This window comes from Mirounga angustirostris, unplaced genomic scaffold, assembly GCF_029215605.1.
Source record: "Mirounga angustirostris isolate CCGP_5_RB_7025 unplaced genomic scaffold, mMirAng1.0.hap1 SCAF_4, whole genome shotgun sequence".
Lineage (NCBI taxonomy): Eukaryota > Metazoa > Chordata > Mammalia > Carnivora > Phocidae > Mirounga > Mirounga angustirostris.
In genome coordinates this window covers 42,658,586-42,685,939 of record NW_026991712.1, presented here as the reverse complement: position 1 = coordinate 42,685,939, position 27,354 = coordinate 42,658,586, and the positions used below count along the sequence as shown (strand labels likewise).

Sequence of the window (27,354 nt, the reverse complement as noted above, 5' to 3'; positions counted from 1 at the left end):
TTCAGGCAAGAGCACAACTTTATTTTCACCTATAATAATAAACCACAATTGACAACAACAAAGGAGGCTGTGCAGTTCAACTTTTTATTTTAATAAAATAAAATAAAATGCACAGCACGTGCAGTGTTAACATCTAAATTAAAACAATAAGCAATTACTATAGCTACAGTGACTTGAAGTTCAGTCTTTACATTCGCAAGTTTAAATCCATTCTTACGTGATTTTTGAAACTTATTTCCTAACTGACAATATTGCTTGCTGATAAAACTTGCTCAAACGCTACTGCTGAATGTACAAGTCACTGAATATGCCAATACAACAAAGATAATCACATGTTTGAGGACTGCAACGTGCCAGACATTCACTGAAAAAAAAAATACACACAACTAAACAAAACTCACGCAACAAACATCTGAGAATCTGGACACTTCTTATCAATGTTTTTGAAGTGTGTCATTAATATCTTAAGACAAGTGTATCAAAACCTTGGCATGATTTAATTTCAAGTAGCCAATTTTGTTTTTACTAACATCAGAAAGTTATGGCTACACTGCCAATGCCAGGTCTGCTTAATTTGACTTAAGAGTTTAATATGACTTAACATTAAAAGCTCACACTACCCCAAAATATATAATTTCACGCATACAGTTACATGTTACAGCTACATGTATAATAAATAAGTCATAGCCAATATATTTGCTTTAAACAATCAAGTATATTTTTAAAATTTTTAGAAGTGAGAAAAATGTTTTTCATATTTACCAACATATTTACTATTTCCAGTTCACTTAATTCACTGTATAGATTGATGTTTCATTTTCCTTTCTCCTGAAGAACTCCCTTTAACATTTCTTGCAGTGCAAGCTTTCGGCAACAAATTCTCTCAGCTATTTTCTTAGATACAAAGTATTTGTTTTGTCTTTCATGTTTGAAGAATATTTTTGCTGGGTATAGAATTCTATTTTCTTTCAGTACTGAAAGATGTCACTCCTTTGTCTTCTGGTTGGCATAGTATTAAAGAACACTCTTCAAATGTATTTTTTTCCTTACTTCATATACGTCCCCTGCTGTGACTATTTTATATTTATTTTTTCCCTGTTTTCAACAATTTAATTTTGATGTGCTTAGGTGTCTGTTTGTTTTATCCTAGTTGGGGTTCTTGGACAGTTCAACTAGCCTTATCAGAGAACCTGGGTTCTACCCTACCCTGTTCTTGCTAACAATGACAACAAAATAAGTGACAATAAGAAAATATTTTTCTAATATTTGTAATATAATTCTAATCTGAATTATGCTATAATTGTGTGAAATTTAGACAACTGGCTTTTGTCTACACTAGCAAAGAATACTGACCTGGTTGAATACTCACATTTGAAAAGCAATACATCCATAAGATCAATGCTTTTCAGTACAACTCTAAGACTCAATTAACAAAGGTATCCAAAGGAATGATATCTATTGTTTCTCATGTTAATTATGATTGAATTATTTCCCTGTCAGTGAAAAAAATCCAAATTTTGAAGAGACTCTAAGAACCAAAGAGATTACATTACCTAAAAATTAAACTTTAGAAACATTCAATGACTTCCAACTGTGGCCTAGGTACTATCAAAGGCACATTTACATATGATAAAGAATCTTTAAAGAAGTTATCCAGATGCAATTACTATAAATCATCCTATGCGCTTCCCCAGATTCACTGCCTACTATAGCCTCAGTCCTTGCCCAATGGTCAACACCAGCCATTACCTTCAACTCATCGTCTAATACCACTGTCTGTCTTGACTTCCTCTGGTGTAAAGGTAAAAGCACAGCTTCCACTACCACCTCCACAGTCACAGGAATACCTACTCCTACACCCAAAGAAAGCCTGGCTCCTCCCACCACTTCCAAGATTCTAATGAAGCCCCAGATCACACAGTGTGAGATTTGACTTCCCCAACAACAATCTGAAAAGTACAAGGACAGTTAACATACCATGAGATGAGCTTTGACCAATGAGAAACAAAAGAGAGGATGACCAATGAGAAACAAAAGAGAGGAAGATGCAGGCAGATAAATTTCTTTCTCTTTCTCAGTTCAGCTACATTGACCTTTGAACAACATAGTGGTTAGGGTGCCAACCCACACAGTGAGAACTCCATGTATAACTTTTAATTCCTCCAAAACTTGACACTAATAGTTCACTGTTGAATGGAAGTCTTGCCATTAATATAAACAGTATAAACAGTCAATTAATCCATATTTTGTATATGTATTATATACTATATTCTTACAATAAGGTAAGTTAGCAGAAATACTTTATTCCCACAAACAATGAATCATGGAACACTACATCAAAAACTAATGATGTACTGTATGGTGACTAACATAACATAATAAAAAAAAAGAAAAAAATACTGTATTTATTGAAAAAAATCCACATATTTTAAATGCACAGTTCAAACCCATGTTGTTCAAGGGTCAACTGTAATTGGTTCTGTACAGCATGTCTGGAGATTCCCCACTTGACTAAACAAGTCTATGTTTTCTAATGCAGCTGTGGCCAGCTCAGTAACCACCTTGTATTTGTCTTTCTTTATACTGTTTTTCTTTTGTCATGTCCCCCTAGTATTGCACCCAAGCTTAACCTGTACCTCAAAGTCTGTTGTCTGACTACCTTATAAGATAATTCATTCCTATATTTCTGTCACATCAATTCCTAAACATATTACAGCTTTTTGCAACTAACTGGGATACTGTGTGATTTCTCAAAAACAGTTTTGAATGTCCAATAGAGACCCAGAGTAATTTTGCCTGGAATATTCACAAGTTGCTTTTCAAAAATAGAAATCTCAGTGTGTGGATTCCCTATGTCTATCCTGTTCTAAACCCAGATAAGAAAAAACTATGATAATAATGGCAGAGATGTAGGAAGTGGTATGTCAAATGTAAATACAAAAATGTTAAGTGGGTAAAGCAAGAAAGACCTCCTATTAGCTACAGAAATAATGAGGTGATCTTGGAGCACAAAGTAAATCAAAGTTTGAGTGTGGGTGGAATCTGTGAATATGATGAAATATAACTTCTATGATTATTTTAAATTAAATGGCAAAAGAAGTTTCACAAATTTAATTAATGTCTTATCAGCTGACTAAAATAGGGATATTATCGAGCTGGGACTCATCTAATAATAAGAGCACTTTAAATCTTGGTTTAGAGGTCAGAGAAGTTAGAAAGACTCAAACTGAAAGGGATTTGATGCCTGAGAAACTCTCCACTGCTGGATAGGGCCATGTGGCAAGACATATGAGTGGCCTGAAGGAGGTCAGTTAGCTAAGAGGAAAAGAGGACTCAGCCCTACAACCACAAGAAACTAAATTCAGCCAACAACGTATATGAGTTTAGAAGTAGATTCTTCTACAGAGCCTTAAACATTCTGGTGTGATTTCAGATTTGTAAGACCCTAAGCAGAGAATCTAGCCAGGCCACATGGATTTCTGACCTACAAAACTGGGAACTACTAAATGGTTGTTGCTTTAAGTCACCAACTTTATGGTAATTTGTTATGCAATAGAAAATTAATTAATATATACCTGGAAATGGGTCATCTGATATCTAATTATTGAATCAGTTAAACATAGCTATGCAGGTTATTACTAGTAATTATTTTTAAAGGCAAAAGAATGTTAAATCCTTTCCTAAACTATATTCTTATTAATAAGTTAAAATGTCACTGTATTAACATATGTTTTAGTGGTTTCTATTTTAGAATCAATTTTTATTCTACCATAAAATGGCACTAGTACTCTGCAAGTTTTCTCTCTTTCCCACTGGCCAATTTTCAACAGTGTTGATAAAATCCTCCTTCAGATAAGTTAACATTTTACCTCTGAATTAGGTCCTCTAGAAGATATTTCCAAAAGAGAATGATTATTGTCAGCAATTTGCTACTTGCCCCCATGAACAAATAGAATGATGATCACTGATGTTCATAATGAAAGGCCACAAGCACAGGAAATACATAAATGTTTTTTGAATTTAAAAAGTCAATTATTTTAATATAGTTTACAAATATATTTTATTTCATTTTCTTTTATACACTGTTACTTCTATATTTATATGAGTAAACATAGCATCTCCTTCAGCCATGTCATATAATAAAAGAGTTCATTTTATTTCTGCCCCAGATCTTTGTATCTGAACTTATATGTCATTCAGATATGTAAGGTACTGATTGAAAAAACATCTTTTCATCTTTATTATTTTCAAATAATTTGAAAACCATACTTTGGATCTCCTGGCTAAAGAAGTAGAAAATGAATATAGACAACCCCAGTCACATGGTCCTTAAATGCTCACTCATATAGGTATCCATTGGGATCATGCAGCAATAACAAGAAAACCAGGAATAGTGACGTGCATGATTTTTACTTGCACAGTTTCATACCTTCTGTAGAACCACTTTCTTTGTTACATGGTGAGAAGACAGAGCAACAGAATGCTAACACCTTTCACTAAGTGTTTCATGTCAATTTGTTTCTTAATTTTGAGAATTGCATTTAAATTTTTACTAAACCTACCTTAGGCCAACACTCATGCAAGGAAAGAATGGCATTTATGCAATGAACTGTCATACTAGCATGAAAAGCATTCCTTATAAAAAGATAGAAGTGATAACCAACAAAGAATTCCCATATCCTTCACTTAACACTTTTAACTATGAGTATCATTATAAAGACTAAGGAAATAATAAAAGATGTTTAATAAACTGAACTGATAAAATCAATTAAAAGGTATTCATGTTTTATGTAATTAAAGAGAGAGAGTGATAATTTTGTGAATTAAAGATTGAAGTTTAAAGGGTTTACTCAGAAAATAGATACTCTCTGGAAATAAATTATTTGCACTAGTAATGGTTTATTTCAAAGATTTAGCAATATGCTAGTCTTCATGATGTTAGAATAAATAGTTTAACTGTAAGTGCTGAAAAACAGGCAATAAAAACTTTTCTTAAAAGATTTTATTTATTTATTTGAGAGAGAGAGAGAGAGCATGACCGGGGGTGGGAGGTGGAGGAGCAGAGGGAGAGGGACAAGAAGACTCTGTGCTAAGCGCAGAGCCTGGCACAGAGCTCTATCCCACGACCCTGAGATCATCACCTGAGCCCAAATCAAGAGTTCAATGCTTAACCAACTGAGCCACCCAGGTGCCCCAAGCAATAAAAACTTTTAAATAAAAGTTTGGGTTTCAATTATTAAAAAGAAAAAATATACAGGTCTGACAATCATAATTTGCATAAAATTTCATATTCAAGAAGATGAACAGTGGGGCTTGCTTTAATTTGACAAGCAATCTATGTAAATTATCACTACATAAATCAGTAACCACATTTAGTCACAATAAATCAATATATTTACTACAAAAACACCCTTCTTTATGAAAAAACGTGTATGTGTAGGTGCATATACAGAACAAATATGTACAAAGACTTTATGTGTGTACAAGCATAGATATTCGTTCTGGTGTTATCATGTGCCCAAATAGACAGCTCTGTGTATTAAGTTTAGGTATAAAATAAAATAAATTTTCAATTAAATTATTAAAAAGAACTTACTAAACTATGTCCACAGAAATATCCAGCAGCTTCTATTAAAAATAGAAGCAAAGAATAGAAAATTAAAAAGAAAAATATGTATCTGATGTTAAATAACGTAACTATTAAAACAAAACAAAACAAAAAAAAACCCTTAACTTCCCAGTGAAGATGCTCTGGGCAGAAAGAAAATGACTAAAATATCAAAATAGAAAATTAGAAAATGGCTTGTTTAATAAAATAGGCTAACTCTTAATAAAAATCTACTATACTTCTTAGAATACTTTGATGATATGAGAATGATGAGTAAATTATTTTTCAAGTGTGATGTATCTAGGAAATAGATCAGTGAAACAAAAAGAGTAATATCATCACAGCATACAAACAGAAAATTCACATATAGAAGGAAAAAATCACAGTTTACATTGCATTCATGTTTAAAATCAAACATCACTTTTTCACTTTCTGAAGATCCCCCCCCCAAATATGGAAAGAAAAACAAGCCAGAGCTTTAATATAATATTTTTTTCCAACCTGGAACAGCTGCAAAAAACAAATCTTGCTGGAGATAAGCTTGGCTATAAATATCAACATTCCCTTTAAATAAAGGAGTCCAGTTTTCATACCATCTGCCTCTTTCTAAAAGGGAAAAAAAATATGAAAATCATAAACTAGGACATCCTCTTTCAAATAAGGCATTTAAAAATGAATGTAGCAAAAAGGCTATGAACTCTTCTGAGCCCCTGCCTTTAAACTTGCCCTGTTTAGCTCAGATCAGAAAACAGGATTTTATGAAAGTAAGCAACTCTTAGTCTATGAATAAAATGCCTTAAGCAATTAATAAAGAAAAAAATGTTCTCAAACTTTTTCACATTTATTGGCCATAATCATAATTTCTGAGGGACCATATTTCTCCTTAATGCATCACACTCCTTACTCTTCATTTTTTAACTACATTTGTCACTTTTGTTACCTCTACTTTTTCCAAAACCTTTTTACAGCCCATGCCAAAGACTTCCATGTTATCTCTTCTATGCAAAAATCTAGTTACTAACAGAACTGGACTTTTCTTTTAATACAGATTCTATCCTCTGCAAAAATCTTTCCAATGTCTCTCTCAACACAGTGGTCTTCTTATACTCAAGTTTGGATTTTATCTTAAAACCTTCTTTCTTCTTTTGCCCTTAATTATTTTTCATTCTTTGTTAATGACCTTGTGATTGAATATTTTAATTTTTCACTGTACCACATCATTACTACTTCAATAATGAAGTCCATAAACCGTATCCATTATTTAACTCCTTAAAGCATTCATAAGAGAGAATTAATGAAAGATGGCCTACCAAATAGAACGGTGCAGAGTGGTCTACTGGAGATGCATACATAAAGGAAGATCCTGTATAGCAATACTAAGATCACTTAAGAGAAAGTAAAAGAAACCCAAGACGAAATAGCGTCCTCTATTTTAACAATATATGTAAATGTTTAGCCAATTCCTGGAATTACAGTGGTAGGATTCTGAAAAGCTACTGTAACAAAGGCACCTAGGAAGCCCTGACATAAGTCATTCTCATATTTATTCTCTCCCTTCCTCTTTTTCTCATACACACATAAAGACACACCGATATAGCTGAACAAAAAGAGCAAAATTGTATCTTCAATAATGAGCATTTCCTGTTATTTTAAGGTGCTAAGACTACACTTAAATGTGTCCTTCATAGGAAAAATATGTCTGAAGACTTTTTTTTAATTCACTTTCATTCCATTTTAGCCATAGATCACCCAGGTCTGTAATTTTACAAAACAAAGTCTTTTACAAATGACAAATGACATTTAATTGCTTTCTTGGAATGCTGCATCTTCAGTGTATAAGGAGAGAGGAGAGGGAGAGATGTCTTCAAAATAATGGTCAATAATATTTAATCTCAAATTATTTAAAATAAATGACCATTTCATAACAATCAATATTTCATCCTTTTCATGATTTGATGTAGGCACTACAAAATGATGGGAACAATTAGATTATCAGCGTTGCAACAAAAAAGTTGTTTTACCTTAGATCTATCAACTATTTAAAAATATTTAAAAAGGCTTTTCATATTAAATTTACTCTACTGTTTATTTTCTGAATTCCATCCACTAGAACATAGTACCACAAGAGTAGGGATCTTTGTTTTTATATACTAAGAGTCTGAAACAATTAGAAAACTGTGACACACAGCAGACATTCAATACATGTTTTTGAGTAAATTTTTTTCAGAACATTAAGTTAAATCATCCATATTTTATGGTTAGTTATCATAAACAATTAAAAATGCTTTGAGTTTTAAAATATTACTATATATTCTCTATCTCTTATAGAATATGAGCCTGATAACGAGTGGGTTAACTCCTGTCTATTTTAATTCATTTCCTTTCTGGTTCTATCACTTTTTAGTTGTTTACCAAGCTAAGCTCACTTACCATTTTTAAAATGGGCACAGTAAGAATACCTATCCCATACTGCTGTTGTGAGCACTAAATTAAATAGCTAAATATATAAAGTACTTAACATGGTACTTCTCACATAGTAAGTGTTCATTAAATGTTATTAGTATCATTACGTCATGCTGGTTTAATCAGTTACTCACTGTTGAGGTGCCACATAGTCCAAATGGTTTTTATAAACAACAACAACAAAAAACCCCTGAACTTGATGAACTCACATTCATTTAAAAAGTAAATGAGCTCCTTTATAGTTAAGGTTCTTAGAGTATAAGAATTGCCTCAGACCCCGATGTTTATAGCAGCAATGTCCACAATAGCCAAACTGTGGAAAGAGCCAAGATGTCCATCGACAGATGAATGGATAAAGAAGATGTGGTATATATATACAATGGAATATTATGCAGCCATCAAAAGGAATGAGATCTTGCCATTTGCAACGACGTGGATGGAACTGGAGGGTATTATGTTGAGCGAAATAAGTCAAACAGAGAAAGACATGTAGCATATGATCTCACTGATATGAGGAATTCTTAATCGCAGGAAACAAACTGAGGGTTGCTGGAGTGGGGGTGGGTGGGAGGTATGGGGTGACTGGGTGATAGACACTGGGGAGGGTATGTGCTCTGGTAAGCGCTGTGAATTGTGCAAGACTGTTGAATCTCAGATCTGTACCTCTGAAACAAATAATGCAATATATGTTAAGAAAAAAAAAAGAAGAAGGAGGAGGTAGCAGGAGGGGAAGAATGAAGCGGGGGAAATCGGAGGGGTAGACGAGCCATGAGAGACGATGGACTCTGAAAAACAAACAGGGTTCTAGAGGGGAGGGGGGTGGGAGGATGGGTTAGCCTGGTGGTGGGTATTGAGGAGGGCATGTTCTGCATGGAGCACTGGGTGTTATGCACAAACAATGAATCATGGAACACTTCATCTAGAACTAATGATGTAATGTATGGGGATTAACATAAGAATAAAAAAAAAAGAATTGCCTCAGAATACACCATGCCTGTATTAACTTAATTACATATAAATTGTACACTTTTCTGCTACTATTTGGTCTCCTAACTATCTTCTAGTATCAGCTAAGTGGCTTCAACAAAAGTCTCTTTGGACTAACTTTTAAGATGCCAAATTACACATGCTCTTTTATTGTCAGTAAGCATTGGAAATTCTGGAGTAAGAGAGTACCACTTTCATGCTTACAGTATATGCACATAGTCAGTACTCAAAAATACTTTGTAAAATGGTAGGCTTGTAAACAAACAAACAAACAGGCTTAAACACTAGTCCCCAGTTTTAAAACTAATAACTGTTATCTCTAATCTTTGTCAAGAGTTCCAAATTACCCTCCAATCTAAGAAAGGAATCTTTTCAGGTAAACATTCCCATCAATTCTTTGTTATTCCCTCCTCAGGAGTTGTACTAAGTTGTACTAAGTTTACATATATGAAATTTATATATCTATATCGATATGTATCTATATTCCCACCACATGCATTGAGCAGATCAGTATGGTTCTCTTAGGGAAATAGTCTGATATTATATAAAACTGATTCTATCATCAAGGTCTCAAAACTTTAATTTGCAATAATAAATATAGCACCCCAAATATTTTCTTTTTTTTTTAAGATTTATTTACCTATTCATTGGACCACAGAGAGAGAGAGAGAGAGAGAGAGCACAAGCAGGGGGAGAGGCACAGGGAGAGGGAGAAGCAGGCTCCCCGGGACCCCGGGATCATGACCCGAGCCAAAGGCAGATACTCAACCAACTGAGCCACCCAGGCACCCCAGCATCCCAAATATTTTAACCCCAGGTCTAATACACAATGGCAAACAAGAAACATGATTTTAGAATATCCTTTAAATTATAGAACATTCCAAGCAATGTCTTCTAAAACCTTTAAGAAAAATATCACAAGTATTCCAATCATTTCTCTATCTTCTTTTCAAAAATTAAACTTCACTGTCACATTATACTACTTTCTTTTAAAGCATATCATAAAAGAATGATTTTATAAAAGCACTGGGTAACTACTTTAGAAATCTGTATTCCCTCTGTTATGAAATAATTGGGTCCTTATTATAACATTAACCAAAATTTGGGGGCTGGAATTAGATTGTATCTCATGAGTCCCTCTAATTTTAGCAGCACACACAAAAGTCTTTTCAAATGTATATTTTTTAATTATTACTGAACTCTAAACAATTTAAAGAAAAAGCAACTGAGCTTCCCAAAGCAATTTCTGCAGTAAAATGTATAATCTGATTTTTTACAAGGGCTTAACACTTCCCAACAACCTCTCTACCCCAAGTTAGCTGTATGTCCCATTGGACTCAGTAGCCATTACAATTTTCAGGGCTCTCCTGAAGTCTTCCACCCACCTTCATTTTATTCTAGGCACATGAGCTGGTTTCCCAAGTCACAAAGAAAATACAGATCACTAGGTAAGAATCGCTCACTTGCAAGCTTATTCTAACTCATTCTCTCACACACCAACATCCACATTTATACACACACCAAACATAAATCCACACACACATGCTAAGGTATGGACACTGTTCATGCCATTACCTCTACTATAATCTCAGTGAATGAAGTGTCCTCTCTTCCACCATGGCTCCCTCTGTGCCCTGGAGTCCACCCCCATGTATATACTTTCCCTGCCTTTTTACCTTTTGTTCCGCTCCTTTATCATTTTCTCTGTCATTGCCTTCATCTGCAGTCTCACCAGCATTACTGCATTAGTATCATAATTGGTCTTACTGTTTCTGGTCTTGCTCCCCTCAAACCATGCCCCATATTGCTTCTAGAATAATCTTTCATAAATTAAGTTTAATCAAGAAATTCCCCTGAAGTATATTATATCATTCAGTGTTTCCCTATGTCCTTTAGGATGGAGTTCTAATCCCATAGTTTGGTATAATCTAACCCCTGTTCTCCCCCTGATTTCTTTAACCTATCTTTATCCCACACCAACACTGTGCTCTAACTACTTTGAATTACAGTTCCCTGAAATTATCACACTACGTAACAGCTTACTGCCTTTACCCATGCTCTTCCTTTCTCTGAAATACTTTCAAATACTTCTTTACCTAGATATCTTATACTCCTTTAAAACAGTAGCAAGGTATAACATTCATTAATTCTACTCACATACCTTCCAATTTTCCTCTCCCTCTGGGTAGAGACAATATTGCACTTCACAGTCCCCCTTTTGAAATTTGTTTTGACCAATAAAACTCTAAATGCCAGTGCATAATTAGCCGCTCTCTTCCCACTACTGCCTCTGGATCATGGAAGTACATGAGCTTTCCTATCAACACATTTTGGACATGTAGTCTCTGTGAGAAATAAACATTTGTTGTGTTAAGACACTGTGAATTGGGCTTGTTTGTTCCCACAGCATAACCGAGGCTATTCCAGCTGATAAAAAAAAAGGTTACCTTTCTCAGGAAGCCTTCCATGAGCCCAACACAGTCTGATTCAAATGCTGTTTCTCCACGTGATGATAGCTTTGTATTCATACTCTCACCACAACACAACACTGTAGTAAGATGGCTGCTATAAGCATCCATCTCCCTTCAAACAGTACTTCTGAAGGCAGGAACTGTGTATTTCATCCCTGTATTGCAGAGGTAGCTTTTAGGCAAACAGGCTTGAGCAGTGGAATATAGAAAGGCCCATCAGGAGACCCACCTCAAAATACCCATAGGCCCTAACTGACCAATGGGCTACTTACAATCAGGCACAGATACCAAAATAGAGAATTCCATAGGAGGGCATACTTCCTCACCTTCCCTCTTTAAAAACAGCCTCCACTCACCACCTCATTGCAGAAAGCCTCTCCTCTGCTGTTCTGCCCACCTCTCCCTTGCAGTATATTCAGTAAACTTCTGTTTCCTTTGTTTTGCCTCAGGTGAATTCTTTCACCCCCTATGCCATGGCTTCTACCCAATCATCGCCCCCCGCTCCGATGAAGAGACACTCCATTTGGACACCACATGTAGGGTCACCAATTAGCATAGTGCCTCACTCATGGTAAGTGAGACACTTACCATGTTTGCTAAATTAACTGGTCATTCATTCATTCACTCATCAAGGACCAAGAACTACTCTAGTTGCTAGAGACAGAGTAAAACCAGAGCAAACAAAAACACCTGCACTCATAGGAACTGACATTCTTGTGAAGGATAATGACAATAAGCAAGACAAATAAGTATAAAATATATAGTTTATTATATAGTGATAAATACTAAGTAGAAAATATAGAGCAGGGATAGTTGGATGGTAACCAGGTTAGATCTCATTTAAACGGTGATCTTTTAATAAAGACCCAAAGGAAAGTAAATAAATGGGCTATGCAGGTATCTAGGGAAGAGCAATTCAGTAGAGAGAATCGTATAAAAACCCTGAGATGGGAACATGCCTGGCATGTTCAGAGAACAACAAAGAAGCCAGTATGGCTGAGCAAGTGATTAGAGATGAGATTAGAGCAGTAACAAGGAACCATCTCTTGCAGAGACATATAGGCCAGTTTTAGAGCTTTAGCTTTTATCTTGAGTGAAACAGACAGCCATTGAAAAATTCTGAGCAGAGGAAGAGGTGGAAGAGGACAGCAAAAGATAAGGTCAGAGATATAATGGGGGCCCATATTTTTGATTGTATAACATATTTCCTCTTCCCACAAAACGGGTGAATGCAGATATACCAATTAATCAAGAAAGATTAAAAATGACATTGAATGACATTTTATGAAGATCTTAATCTGTTCATTACTTACTATATAGAGACATTGATTATAATCCAAATATAACTACCAAAATATAGCAATGTACCAAAGTATCATAGTGTATCAAACACAAGAGAGATCAAGTATTTAAAGTAGAAACAAATCCTAATAGACAATAATACTAAATGATTTAAAAAATAAATCAGATATAGATTTATAGCTCTATAGATCTTGCTTTATTTACTTGGATTTGCCCAAATACCACACACAAAAAAAAAAAAAAATAAGTAAAATCATTCCCCCATTGTAATACTGTCTTCCATAAGAAAGAACTACATTCCAAACTCAAGTCCATTGCCAGAAGCAAACAAACCAAAACAAGAAAAACAAGTGAAAGAAAACAAACCACAAATCAAAACACCTTTTGCCAAATGCTAAATCAAATAAACACACCTTGTGTTGTGTCCTTGATGCTGCCAAGTCTGAACTCTGGAGAGCTGCCAAGGGGTAAGATGTTTCCAAAGGCAAGATCTTTACTGAGGAAGCTGTGCTTGCATTCCTGGCAAATTCAATTCCAGATACCAATAACAATGCTCTTGGTTGCTTTTTCTTACTGGAATTCAAAGTAGAGTATATGGAAACATTATAAATGGATGACCTCCAGTGCCCTAATACCCACAAAATAAAATCACTGCGGTAGCTTTTTCCAAGAGGTGTTTCTTGGTTTGCTAAGTCTGTTATACATTCAATTGAATTAAGTTTCTCTGCTCAAATATACTCAGAAAATGTTGCCTATCATGCCCATGCCCCTTTTTCACAAGGCACACCTTCAAAAACAAGGCTCACCTTCAAAAACAAGGCTCTGAGAAATCCTGTAATAGGAAAGCCTATTTAAATTTACTTGACCCAATGTGTCTGACATTTATTTAATTAAAGACCCCCTTTCCACTGTAATAATAGTAACATTATTTCTGCAGATCACACTTTACAAATGGTTTATTGTATAGTGATTATCTGAAAAGTAGTTAGGGATGTGTTCACTATATTTTAGAGTTGAGTATGAATATAAAGAGACCAATTTGAATTTGTTCTCTGTTAGTGCAATTTATACAGGGTTAACCTATAAAAATAATTGTATTTATTTAACCATAATTGTTTAAATATGTTACTTTCTAAACTAAATGCCCATTAAAAAGTAACAAAGGAAACAATCAGATAATATATGATTTATTCATTTTTGTTCAGCAAATATTTACTGAATACCTATTATGTGCCAGGCACTGAACTTATCTCTAGTTTTATATTGCAATTGCTCTTATATAGATAAGAGTATCAAGTTTAAATGGTTCCAAACCACTGTCTCATAATAATAACACCAACTCAAAATTTAACCCCAAGCATTTGAGAACACAAGTTTCACTAATTCTAATCATATCATTAAAAATAGCTTGCAACCTTTAGGCTGTTTTTAAATAGTGATAATAATCAAGCTCAAGCATGATAATAAGAAAACATAGTCTTTTAAAAATAGTGCTGCAAAAGAATAAAATTGAAGTCTGACATAGGAAACAAAGGCAAAAAGAAAAATTAAATTTCCTTACTACCTACAGCCCACTGCCAAGTCCTTGAAACAAGCAGTGACATTCCTCTAGGGACTCAACTGCCTTGATGTTAATACTTTGCTAAGGGCAAAAGGCAATCTTAGCCTGACCCCAGGATCCTGTAAGTCTACTTTAACATATACAAATTTCTTTGGAAACTTCCTTTATCTCTACCCACCCCCCCCACCTAGATACATGTTGGCAATCATCCCCCAAGCATATGACCCACCAACAGATAATAATAAATGACCTTTTCCCAACAATAGCTAGTCCCCTCAAGGTCCTGGAAACCTTGCTTCCAAAATTCCTTAGAGACTTAACACTATCCCTAACCCCCTCCCAACTTGAAAGCTGGGATATAATCAGCCACTCCCCATGACCCCTGTGCAGCTATTTCTGCCCACGGGTCCTATCCCTGTGCTTTAATAAAACCAAAGACATCTCAAGAATTCTTTCTCAGCCGTCGGCTCTGAACCTTAACATCTTTCCTACATCAAAGTCCTGTTTACCATGCACAAAATTTAACTTAAAAGAATCACAGACCTAGAGGTAAATACTGAAATTAAAAAATGCTTAGAAGAAAACAGGAGTAAAACTTCATGACCTTGGGTTAGGCAATAGTTTCTTAGATATAACACCAAACATACAAGCAACAAAAGAAAAAATAGGCACATTGGACTTCATCAGAATAAAGATGACCAAGAAAGTGAAAAGACAACCCACAGAATGGGGGAAAATATTTGCAAATCATATATCTGATATGCATTTTATACCCAGAATGAAGAACTCTTACAACCCAACAGTAAAAATGCAAATAATCCAATTTTTAGAAAGATAAAGGATTTAAATAGAGATTTCCTCAAAGACTAAAAACAAATTGCCAATAAACACATGAAAAGATGGTAAATTTCATTAGTCACTAGGGAAATTCAAATCAAAACCACAATGAGATACCACTTCACTAGACAGACAATAAGGTAAGACATGTTAGTGAGGATGTAGAGAAACTAGAATCTTCATACACTGCTGGTGGAAAAGTAAAATGGTGCACAGCCATCTTCAAAACAGTTTGGCAGTTCCTCCCAAAACCATAGAGTAATCGTATGACCCAGCAATTCCACTCCTAGGTATTTACCCAAGAGAAATGAAAACACATGTCCACATAAAAACTTGTACATGAATGTTCATAGCAGCATTATTCTTATAGCCAAAAAGTAGAACAATCCATGATGAATAGATAAATAAAATGTGATATAACCATACAATGGAATATTATTGCACCATAAAAAGGAATGAAATATTGATACATGTGACACCATGGGTGAACCTTGAAAACATTATGCTAAGTTAAAGAAGCCAGTCACAAAATTCCAATTAATACATCATTCCTGTTGTTCTCTTTATATGAAATGTCCAGAATGAGAAAATCTATACAGACAGAAAACAGATTAACAGTTATGTAAGGCTGGGAGTGAGAGCAGAAGAGATGGGGCATGACTGATAATGGGTACAGGGTTTCTTTTTTGAGGTTATGAAAATATTCTAAAACTATGTAGTGGTGATGGTTGCACAACTTTGTGAATATGCTACAAAACTACTGAATTGTACATTTTAAAATAATAAATTTAATGGTTGTGAATTACATCTCAATAAGGTTATTAAAATAAAAGAATCATAATAATATATATCTATAAGTCTTATCTAAAATGTTGGGCCAGTTGTGTCTTGAAGGTTTTTAGATTACAGAGAGGTAATATGTCCCATTTACTGTAATTACAAAACAATCCTGGAGGAATGTAGAGAGAGCACGTTAATATTTCATAGCAAAATCTTATCACTATTGACACTGACTAGAAAAGTAAACACTATATAAATAGTCCCATGTCATGTTAAATATGATTTTGCCTCAATTGAGTTTATGCAAAACTTGGGGAAAAATTTTGCAGAACTTTTTTTTTTAGAACTTTGGGGTTTTGAAAATGTGAATAGGGGCGCCTGGGTGGCTCAGTCGTTAACCGTCTGCCTTCGGCTCAGGTTATGATCCCAGGGTCCTGGGATCAAGCCCCGCATTGGGCTCCCCGCTCTGCAGGAAGCCTGCTTTTCCCTCTCCCACTCCCCCTGCTTGTGTTCCCTCTCTAGCTGTGTCTCTCTCTGTCAAGTAAATAAATAAAATCTTAAAAAAAAAATGTGAATAATGGGTATTGGACCCTTATTAATGATGATGATTAATATTAGCAACAATAATCATATCAGCACTTCCCATTTACTATGCTTTGCATGTCACATGTATTATCAGAAAGAAATTTCCGTAACATTCCTGTGGGACAAGTACAATTAACTCCGACTGGGAAAACTGAGTTCCCTAATGATTAAGTGACTTTTCCGAGCGCACACACAGTTAACAAAGAAAAGGGCAGAGATTTGAATGCAATTCTATCTGATCACAGAGCATACTCCCTTTCCTCTACAGGGAAGAGTATGTTCAGATCATCCATCTGAGATATAGACTTCAAATCTATAAAAGGGAGTAAAGAATTCTTTTATTTATATCACAGAGATTATTGTAAGAATGAAATGAGATCATTTTTATGAAAATAATGTGGCAAATATAAAGGTCCATATAAATGTGAAACAACTTTACCTGGAAAACTATTTTTATTATATATCTAAATCAATGTTTAAAGTGAGATATAGTTTTAATCAAATTCTTTACATTCAAAATAAATACACTAATTTTATTGAAAAAAATGCTAAACATTAAACATTGTTTTTTAAATATCTAAGAAAAGAAAATCTACATGTGTTCAAAGGGTCCATAACTAAACGTCTATCTCAAGTTTTTATAAAGTTTTTATAAGCCATATATAAAACTGGTGCAGTATGCAAACATATATATTATGTTTGGTCTTAAAGTAGTTCTGTGTACCCAGGAGAGGCCAGACAGATTATTTTTTTACTTTATAGAAGTAACTTCTTAATCTTCTGAAATCCTGAAATTATTTCAGTTATTTAACAGCCTGCTCACAAAAGTTTACATACCATATAAGTTCCTAGGGTAATTAGGGCATTGTCTATATATCCTCCCCTCAATGAAAATTTTGTTATAAATAGGACATGCAGGGGTATATTCATAGCATTAAAAAAATTTAGGGAGTGCTGTCTGTATTCTAAAATACTGATCCAATCACATTGGCTCTACAGTATAAAAATCTAAAATGGCTCCTCACTGCCTGTAAGATGGAAACTCCTTTGTGTGGCATATAAAACAGCCTTCTCAGCCTGGGCCAGCAGGTCTTTATTGACTCAACTCCAGCCACTTTTCTCCAAATTGTGTTCCAGCCACTGAATTTCTTTCATTTCCCAACTATGTGATCCTATTGACAGCTTAGTAGCATTACAAATCTTGTTCTCTTTGCCTTGATGTTACCTTAGCCCCAGCCTTATCTACCTTAAATTCATAGGCATCCTTCAAAACCTCATTTCAAGCCACTTCCCTTATATAATTCACCTATACCTGTCAAACAAATCTTTGCTGATTAACTGATTGATACATAACTTGCATATTAATACAGTACATGCTTATTTCTATAAGCACATGGATTTTTGGCATAAAGAGTAAAGTATTACTATTTCTTACAATACTGCAATATTTAACTAAATGTCTTTGGAAATGAAATTCTAAAATCTTTACATGAACATGTTTCATTTAAGGCACAGAGATGAAAAAGAGAAATTTTGGTGATTAAATATAAAGAATAATAGACTGGGTTTTTTTTTTTTGTTTTTTGTTTTTTTTTTTAAAGATTTTATTTATTTATTTGAGAGAGAGAGACAGAGAGAGAGCATGAGAGGGGGGAGGGTCGGGAGGGTCAGAGGGAGAAGCAGACTCCCCGCCGAGCAGGGAGCCCGATGCGGGACTCGATCCAGGGACTCCAGGATCATGACCTGAGCCGAAGGCAGTCGCTTAACCAACTGAGCCACCCAGGCGCCCTAATAGACTGTTTTTAACCCCAGTCCATATAAGATCAAAGAAATGCCAGGGGAAAGTAGAACATTGAAAGGCAATTACTGTAAATTTGGGTACCTTGAAATAAAAAGAAAATTCCAATCTTATACACTAAAGTTTATAGTTTAGGGCAAGAGTTGCAAACTTTTCCTATAAAGGGCCAAATCATAAATTTTTAGGCTTTGAAGGTCAAGAGGGAAAATCAAATTTTAACTGTGTCACAGCAATTTGTAGTGCTCTGAGCAATGCAAAGCAACAGAGCCGCACATTTGCATATCTGCGGCAATTACTTAACGCTGCTGTTTAAGCATCACATACAGCATGTAAAATTACGTATAGGCTTGTTCCAATAAAACTTTATTTATAAACAAAATTTGAATTTCATGTTTACATCACAAAGTATTGTTTGTTTTCCCAACCACTTAAAAATACAAAAACTATTCTTAGTTCACGGGCCATACAAAAACAAGCAGTGAGCCAGATTTAGGTAGGCCATGGATCATAGTCAGCTGATGAAGGGTTTAGGTATGTATTTTTTTTCCAGTAAACAGATCCCCTCCCAGAGCCTCCAGAAAGGAATGCAGCCCTGCTGATACCTTGATTTCCGCCCAGTGAGAACTATGTTAGACTTCTGAACTACAGATCTATAAGATAATGAATTTGCGGTTTTTAAAGGCAGTTTGTTAAAGCAAAGAATATAAAACTAATACAGTTCTCATTTTTAGTTTTTTCCTCATCTTTTTGTTTTACCTTTTGATCTTCCTACTGTCGCTTAATCAGTATCTGTCCTTTTTATATGGAGTTCTTCTATCCATAGAGGCCATGAATTCTTGCAAAGAATTTCCTCAAATGTTCTTCCATAGCTTAAAATTCTTGATTTTCACAGGTATGTCACTGAATCTTCTGATGATTACCTTTTCCTTAGATTTGTGGGATTTTTTTTTTGTTCCATTCATTTCAGATGTTAAACCTATCCAGAATATTTTGGCATTGAATGAAACTATACAGATCATTTCTACCTAGTCCAATCTTTTCCAAATATATGTAGGTATGTATGGGGGTGGGGTGGAGATGTTGAGGAGAGGAGAAGAGGCAAAGAATGGAAACCTAGGAAATGACAAAATGGAATCAGAAACTGATTCTTTTTTAAATTATAACTTTCCATCCTGAAAAAACAATCTGGTATACCTCTGCCCAGAGAGATTCAGTGTATATTGAACCACTGTGAATAATGAGAATGTATTATAATGCTCAAGCACATTCTTCATAAAAATGGAAGAACATCACAAATCTTCAACTGTATATATTCACATATAAGGAACTTGATGCCTGAAACATGATAAACCACCTCCCACCCCACCCAAAATAATGTATCTACTGCTGGAACCAAGCCTAAAACTTTCAGTCCAGTACACCTTCTACCTAGTATAGTTATAAACTGTAATCCACAAGTAGGATTTTGTCACAGATATCCATATAATTTATTATTCTACATCCTGTAATATTCAAATATTTTTAATATCTATGTTAAAAAGTTTTTTGGGTTAAACCATCTTCCTTTTGTCTTTGCCAAAATTTTAATTTCTTCAGTCTAATTAGTCTGCTATTTTTGCAACCATGTCACCACATAATACTACTGTGGAAGAACTAAGCTTCTTTTTATTCCTATTGTCATTCTCCATGTTCAGTGGCTTGAAAACCATGAAATTGATAAGATCCTCTCACTTATGGAACTGTCTCCACCTTCTGATTCAACAAAACAGAATTTGCTAAACCTCTGAGTACAGAGTATTTATCTTTCTATTGTTTAACATTTCCAAATTAAGAAGCTAAGAAATCATCTTTTCTTTTTCATGAAAATATATACCTATTTCACTCTGTTGTTGCAAAGATACTTAACAAGTATGGATATAACAGGTGTGAAAAGATTTAGCTCTAGGACTCTATGATCCTTATCGGTTCAGTTAGAAATGTCTTGAGGATATCAAATATTATAAAATATGTATCACTATTTTCCATTAATATTGTTTTAGACATTCTGGAAGAATACCAAAAAATGACAATTTTCTTTTTTTTAAAAAAAAAATGACAATTTTCTAAGCAATATTTTTATTAAAACCTTCGCACTTAGAGCCAAATCTATTGATATAAAAAATACGAATACAGAGGAACAAAGACAGAAAAATCTGGCCTAGCCTCATGTTTCCATGAGGAGGAACTTCACTGGAACAGTAGTTCTCAAAGGAGATATTTTTGACATTGGAGTGGGGGAAGAAAATTCTTCATTGAGCTGGACCTCTAGATTACACAGGACTCCAAAAGCCAGTAACTTTTAAACACATAGAAATAATTTAAAAACACCTCCACTTATTTCAAATGGCCCAAAGGGATCACCCAGGGTGGAAAATCAGAGCACTAGGTTAACTGTCCTGGCCTCAGATCCCACTCCTTATTTGCAGCTTCCCAACAGGAGAGTTATCTGATTGAGGGCTGAAATCCATTGGTCCATATTACTCCAATGGGTAGATATTAGCTATTGTAAACCTGTAAATTCTAGAGGTTTTCCTTCTTTCACTTCACTCTCTGCCCTGGACCACGCATATCAGTAATTCTGGGTAAATGTATCTTTTCTGCAAACTGAAATTTTCCCTCATTGAATTGCAGGTTCTGAGAAAAGAAGTGGAGATAGAAAGGGGCAGGAAGTACTAGTACTCATTTCTGGTCTCCTATCCAAAGCATTATGCCCAATCAACTATTTAGTAATGAAGCTGATATGGTAAACTCCACCTGTTTACAAACTCAAGAGAGAAAAAAAGCTATTATTTATTGAGGCTCTAAAAACTTTAATTTCATTAGAATGTTTACTCCATTTGTCTTTGTACCAGCTTCTCTACCAGAAATGGAGTTAAGAAAGGAATAGTCAAAAACTAAACAGTTCAAATGAAATTATAAATGCTAATAAAGAAAACAAGTGCTCCTATATACTCCTGTGTTTATTACAAAACAATATATATTTTCTTTTTTCAATGTTTTCCCTATATAATGATACTATCTACTACAGATGCCCACTTCTATTGATAAACCTAGATAAAGAAAATTTAGCGAACAAAATAACTCTACCTATAGTCTTTTATTTAAACAGAGAAATCAGGAAAAGAGCCACAGTGGAACCAACCAAAATATTTTTTAGCCACAAGAAATTAAAATAGCATAAAAGCTGACTCACTTAAGTTAAAGAAAAGAGTCTAGGAGTCAGGTTATAGTATTCAAGTGGCATATGCTAAACATAATCAGTTTTTCTTGGTCGACTTTGATAGAAGAGAAAGTTTATGTATTTAATGTTTATTTCAAAAATACAATTTAACATTTTCTCAAAATATTTGAAATTTCTCTTTCCACTTGCTTAAATATAATATCCTTTAAGAGAATGATCAAAGGACATTTGAAAAAAATTATAGCTTACATGGTTTTGAAAAGACAGCAACAGTCTATTGGTAGTTCCTTTTTATTACATAGTAAAAAAAATAAAAGGATTGGTTTAAGATTCTGAATTAAAGTAAGCTATGGTAAAATGCATTGTGGAAGAAAAGGAAAAGACCCAATTCTTTTCCCCACTATATACTCAGTCTATCTTTGGGATGAGGCAAGGGGGAGAGTAATTTCCTTATCCCTCAAGAAGTTGATCCAAAACAGGATCTTAATCCAAGACCACTTATGCTTCCAACTGTGTCTTTCTCTAAGGGGAGAGTCAATAGCTTTCCTTGGCTTCTCAAAGTAGTATATGACACCATAAAGGTTATTCATCTTTGGATTAGAAGGTAATCTTTCCCAATCCTTTCAGGCTATGTATATACTTTGAAAAACCTAGTGATGTCAATCAAGGGGGGGAAAATGTGTCATGCAAGACATTTAAGGTGCTATGTAACCAGAACTATCACAGAATCAGTAAGAAATAGACAAATGAGTTTCTTCCTCAATTCTAAATTACCCAATGATAAAAGAAGTCACAAGGGAAGTCTGAAAATACTTTAAGCTGAACAGTCATACTTCTGTTTACAAATTCAGATCATACAGACAAAAAGATAAAGTGTAATCAATAACACTTCACATCTGTCTAGATCATTAATAATCAATGATTCCTTCTTACTCTTTAGGAACAAAGGGCACAGTAGCCCCACTTTATAGATGAGAAAACAGTTATGAAGGTTATTGCCCAAGGACAATATTTCCTAACCCTGCCAGTTTTCTGTCTTATAGGCCAAGGTTCTCCCCAGTGTTATCAAGCAGTACAGACTTCCTTCTTGGGGATTTATACCGTAAACCTAGCAGAAGGAAGTAAAATCAGATTTTTAGCTCCTTTTGTGTTTTCTCTCCGGAATGTTTGTTCTGCTGAATCATTTGGGACCAACTGTTATGAGCAAAGAGATCTGAAGTGGTTATCTGTGGTTACCATCTTACAGTTAATCATTAAATGTGGATCAATGAAGCAAAGGAGCTTTATACGCTTAATATCACCCACTCTCCACAGAAGAGACGGTGATCATCTATTGGGGCCTGTCCAAAAATAAATTGCCTCAACTTCCTGAGCTGCTCACTGTGCTCAAACGGGCACCAGCGAGAAAAAGAATTCTAGGTAGAAGAAACGAGATCTCCTATCCCCATTTTCCTAGCCATCCACATGGACACCAACACTTTGTGGGTTCAGGGATTCACCAAGCACCAAGCAAAGATCCTCTCCGCATCCCACCCTAGCACCCCCCTCCTCCGTGCAAATAAAGCCATCTCACGCTCCCTAAAGCTCTTCTCTGCAAACGTTTTGGTCTGCAGATACTTATAAAGAAGGAAAGGCGGGGGAAAGTACGGAGAGGAGTAATACTGGAAAGGGAGGCCAGAGGAACTACAGACCCGGAGAGATGGACAGTAAAATAAACGGACGCGAATTAACTGACAGCACAAGGGAGCCAATCCCTAGCCAAGTGAGAGGTCTCCGGAGGTGGGCGGGACTAAAATTTCCAGGGCCCAGCGCCCCAGCCAGACACGCTGGCAGGGCGGGAACCGTGCGTCCCTTAGCAACAGCGGCGGCCACGCCCACCCACCACCCCAACACCAGATCCGCCATCCCCACCCCCACCGCGAGCGTCCTGTTCGCCAGAAGGGGTCCTTAAGTTATTACCGTACATACTGGGTTTCCCGGGCTTCGGGTTCCCCCTCTTCCAGAGCCTCCCTCCACCCAGCCCACCCCAGTGCCGCTCTCAGGGGCGGAACGACCATCTCCTAAACGCTTTGGGGGCTCGCTAAGGACGTGCGCCCACTTTCAGTCCCGGACCCCGAGCTTCCCTGGCAGGGCCTCCCCAGCCCCCTCGCCCTCGCCGGACACACACACCTCAGCTCAGCCAAGGCAAGGGCCGACAAACTTCGTGTCCGGCTGGAAATGTTGCTGTCCACGGTCCTGTCACTCAGAGGCAGGGGCGGGACGAGCCAGCCGCACTCCCTTAATCCCAAAGGGCGGTACGAAAAGAGGCGGGGCTCGGCGGAAAGGGACGGGACCAGTCCCCAGCCCGCGCTCCGATTGGTCAGTCTCTCTCCCGCCTCTGCGCGGGTCCCGGACGTAAAGGAGCTGGCCCTACGGCCTTTCCTTCCTCTAGCCTTTCCTTCCTCTAGCGTGGAGTCCCAAACTCCAATACTTGACTCACGAAATGAAATTAGAAATAAGGACTATGGGGGCGCCTGGGTGGCTCAGTTGGTTAAGCGACTGCCTTCAGCTCAGGTCATGATCCTGGAGTCCTGGGATCGAGTCCCGCATCGGGCTCCCTGCTCGGCGGGGAGTCTGCTTCTCCCTCTGACCCTCCCCCCTCTCATGTGCTCTCTCTCATTCTCTCTCTCTCAAATAAATAAATAAAATCTTAAAAAAAAAAAAAAAGAAAGAAGGACTATGACTTGTTTTATAAATATAAAACACAATTATACATTATTTTGATTGTTGAAGCCTTCTCACCTAACACACACTCCCCATCCCCACTCTCCGGGGAGCATCCCTTGGAGGAAGCATGAACCATCTCTGAAAAAATCATTGTTTGCAGATTGAAGCTTTTCACAGATTAATCAATTTAGGAAAAGTGGTTCCTGAAACATGACCAACAACAAAACTTTGGCGGTATGTCCAGGTATTCAGTTTTCACGTCTACGAAATGGGAATGAAATACTAAGTTATTATTTGGAAAGCATTTGACAGTTGAATGATTTATACCTAATAATCATGTACTCCTCTCAACACCCAACAGAGCTCTTATTATCCAAGGCCTATGAACAATGAAACTGAGGCTCAGATATGTTACATTTATTCAATCATTCAACACATGAAAAAGTGCCTGTAGTCATTACTTTTTATACTGTGGTAAATTGAATTTAAAATTCTTTCAAAAAAGTATGCGATTTCCAATTTAATCTTTCAATTTTTCTCTTGCCCTAGTGTAAGTTATTTTCCTATGGGCCAACCCGTCATAGCTTAAAAAAAAAAAAAAAAGCCCTTGAGAAAGAAAATAGCATACAGAATTACAGAATAAAGAAGGACTGAGACAAGTATAAATAGACTAACTAGAAGGTCTCTGAAATCTCTCAGGATATCAGGCCAGGAAGTGAATCCAAAATGTAATTTTATTTTCTTTTCTCCTAAAACATTTGCTGGTCTCCCAGCAAATTTCTCTCCCAGAAATAAAGGTAGAGTTAAATGAGATTATCTTAATACTCTTAACCAGATTTGTATGCGTGTGGTTTTAAAATAGTGCAACCCTTTTTCCTTCTATATTAAACCAATACTCAGAAGTATTTATCTTGTCCAATACAGTAGTAATAAAGGAAAAAACAAAACAATACTTCTGGACAAGTGCTTTGAGATTCAATTAAAATGTCCACTATACTATGATAAAATTGTTGGAATAAAAGAAACATTCCAATTGCAAATGATTTATTCTCTTGTCCTGCTGAATTTTCAAATTCTTCTGAAAGCTCACTAACTGTAAATACCTCTCCACAAAATTTCTTGATTTGTATGACTCATGATCACCATTATGTTTGTTTAATCTTTTAAAAATATTTGGTTTTAGACTAAAAAGAAAGAGCTATGATTGTATATTAATAAGTACGTTATATAAATAAATACTGTAAGATTTAAATAAAAGTGGTGAATTATTTATTTGAATCCTTTTTCAATTGCATATTCAAATAAGGACAGCAAATGCATTTGTTTAAATATTCTCACATATATAAGAGATTATACATTTAAATAAATGTATTGTATGCATGTAAATGTGTAATCATTGAAATAAACACAGCTGTATATTTCCCATATGTATAGCTCCAGATGTTTGAAGCATACATTCAAATTTCTGGAACTCTACACCTTGGTATCTAGTTAAGCATCCAGTAGAAAATACTGCGCTACATATACATAGGAATACACATCAAAACTTTATCCTCAATGAGGAAATAAGGTTAGAACAATGAATAATGAGTCTCTGCCACTGAATTTCTTATCTTGAACATTTTCTTTTGAGATAGCTTGTCCTGGTAAGTTGTTTTGCAAGCACTTTACTGTTCTATAAAATGATCACTTGCCCACTTACCCTATATGAATAGGACTATTGCAAAGTAGTTTTACAAGTATTTATCCAAATAGTTAAACTCCAAAACATAATGTTTCTGGTTAACTTCTCCACTTTGGAGTAGGAGAGTCTTATGTTATCTACGCCTCAGTTGTTTATTTTTTAACTTAGAGTTCTGCTCCAATGCTTGGAACATTTATAATTTGAAATTTCCCCATAGGCACAAATATACACTAGAAGAAATTATGAAGTACAAACTAAGCTAATATGAAATAAAATGTATCTTAGGGATATTGAACAAGAAGTAAATGGCTTAATATAAAATTAAAACATCCAGATGTATGTTATGAATATGCTTATTTCTTTACCATGTAATGACAGACATGCTACATTTAAATTTGTGGTAAGTTGAAATATAAATTAGAATCTAATAATTACATGAGCTAACACTTTGGTCTAGATGAATATGCGTATAGCTTGAAATTTGGGGTTACCAATTTGGATCATTTGCAGAAATTATGATTCTGTCAAAATATATGAAATTCATTGGGTATATTAAAATAAGAAATATAATATCAAATTATTTAATGTTTTTCAGCAGTTCTTTGCCTTAAATTTTAAAGTTTAAATATCCAAATTAGCTCTCTGAGTAGCTGGAAAATGGCTGTTTAATAGGTCAAATACGCATATTACTATTTCTGTTCAGTCATTCTAGAATATAGGGATGCATTTAAGGTGAATTTTGTTTAAAACATGTAAAGAAATGATTTTTCATGTGAATTCATTTAAGAAATCCCGGTTATCCCCAGAGTCTGTGCTTGAAAATTTTGGTTTTAGCCCATAGTACTGTATTGAAACAACTTAATAAAACCTGAAAATGGGTATGCTTTTCTTAAAGAAAAATTTCCTTTACAAAACTCAGAAAATTAATAAACCATAAAAAATATTTTTCATTAATTTGTGTAATATTTGAAATTATAGCTATATAGCACATATACAGAATGAACTCCCTGAGAAGAACTGACATACATTATTAAATACATATTCCTATGTTTGTTTGATTTTTTTGATTACTCGAATGCAAAATTGTCTCTGAAACCTGGAATAAAATTATATCTCAAAATATTCTTCAGATGATACAAGAACAGAGAGAATTATTTCATGTGCATGGAAGAAAGATGAACACATATTACAAATATTTTGAGGATATAATTTCAAATATATAGCTGCTAGCTATTTCTTTAACTGGCAAATGACATGTAGGTAAAAGGTATATCTTGTAGCCATTTGAAAATGTTCACATTTACTTTTTTTTTCAGTTTATTGAAAATTTAATCCAATATGATAATGATTCT

The 27,354-nt window shown here is 35.2% G+C and overlaps 1 protein-coding gene across 19 annotated transcripts in view; it reads right to left on the bottom strand.

Moving 5' to 3' along the window:
* TRIQK (triple QxxK/R motif containing) overlaps positions 1-23,906 on the bottom strand; it is a 94,085-nt gene extending 70,179 nt beyond the window's left edge. For 13 of the 19 annotated variants that reach the window (XR_010410593.1, XR_010410592.1, XR_010410594.1 and 10 more), the window contains exons 1-3: positions 23,780-23,890; positions 13,245-13,404; positions 11,506-11,684 (exon numbers count right to left, since the gene is read on the bottom strand). Coding sequence is in view for 1 of the 19 variants with exons in the window: in XM_064588135.1 (XP_064444205.1) it covers positions 11,506-11,637 (132 nt within the window). In the remaining 18 variants the exon portion in view is untranslated. Of the gene's footprint in view, positions 1-11,505; positions 11,685-13,244; positions 13,405-23,779 lie in introns of all 19 variants that reach the window. The other 6 variants (XR_008507662.2, XM_045896250.3, XR_010410603.1 and 3 more) reach the window with 5 other exon arrangements.
* Positions 23,907-27,354: the final 3,448 nt, after the last annotated feature.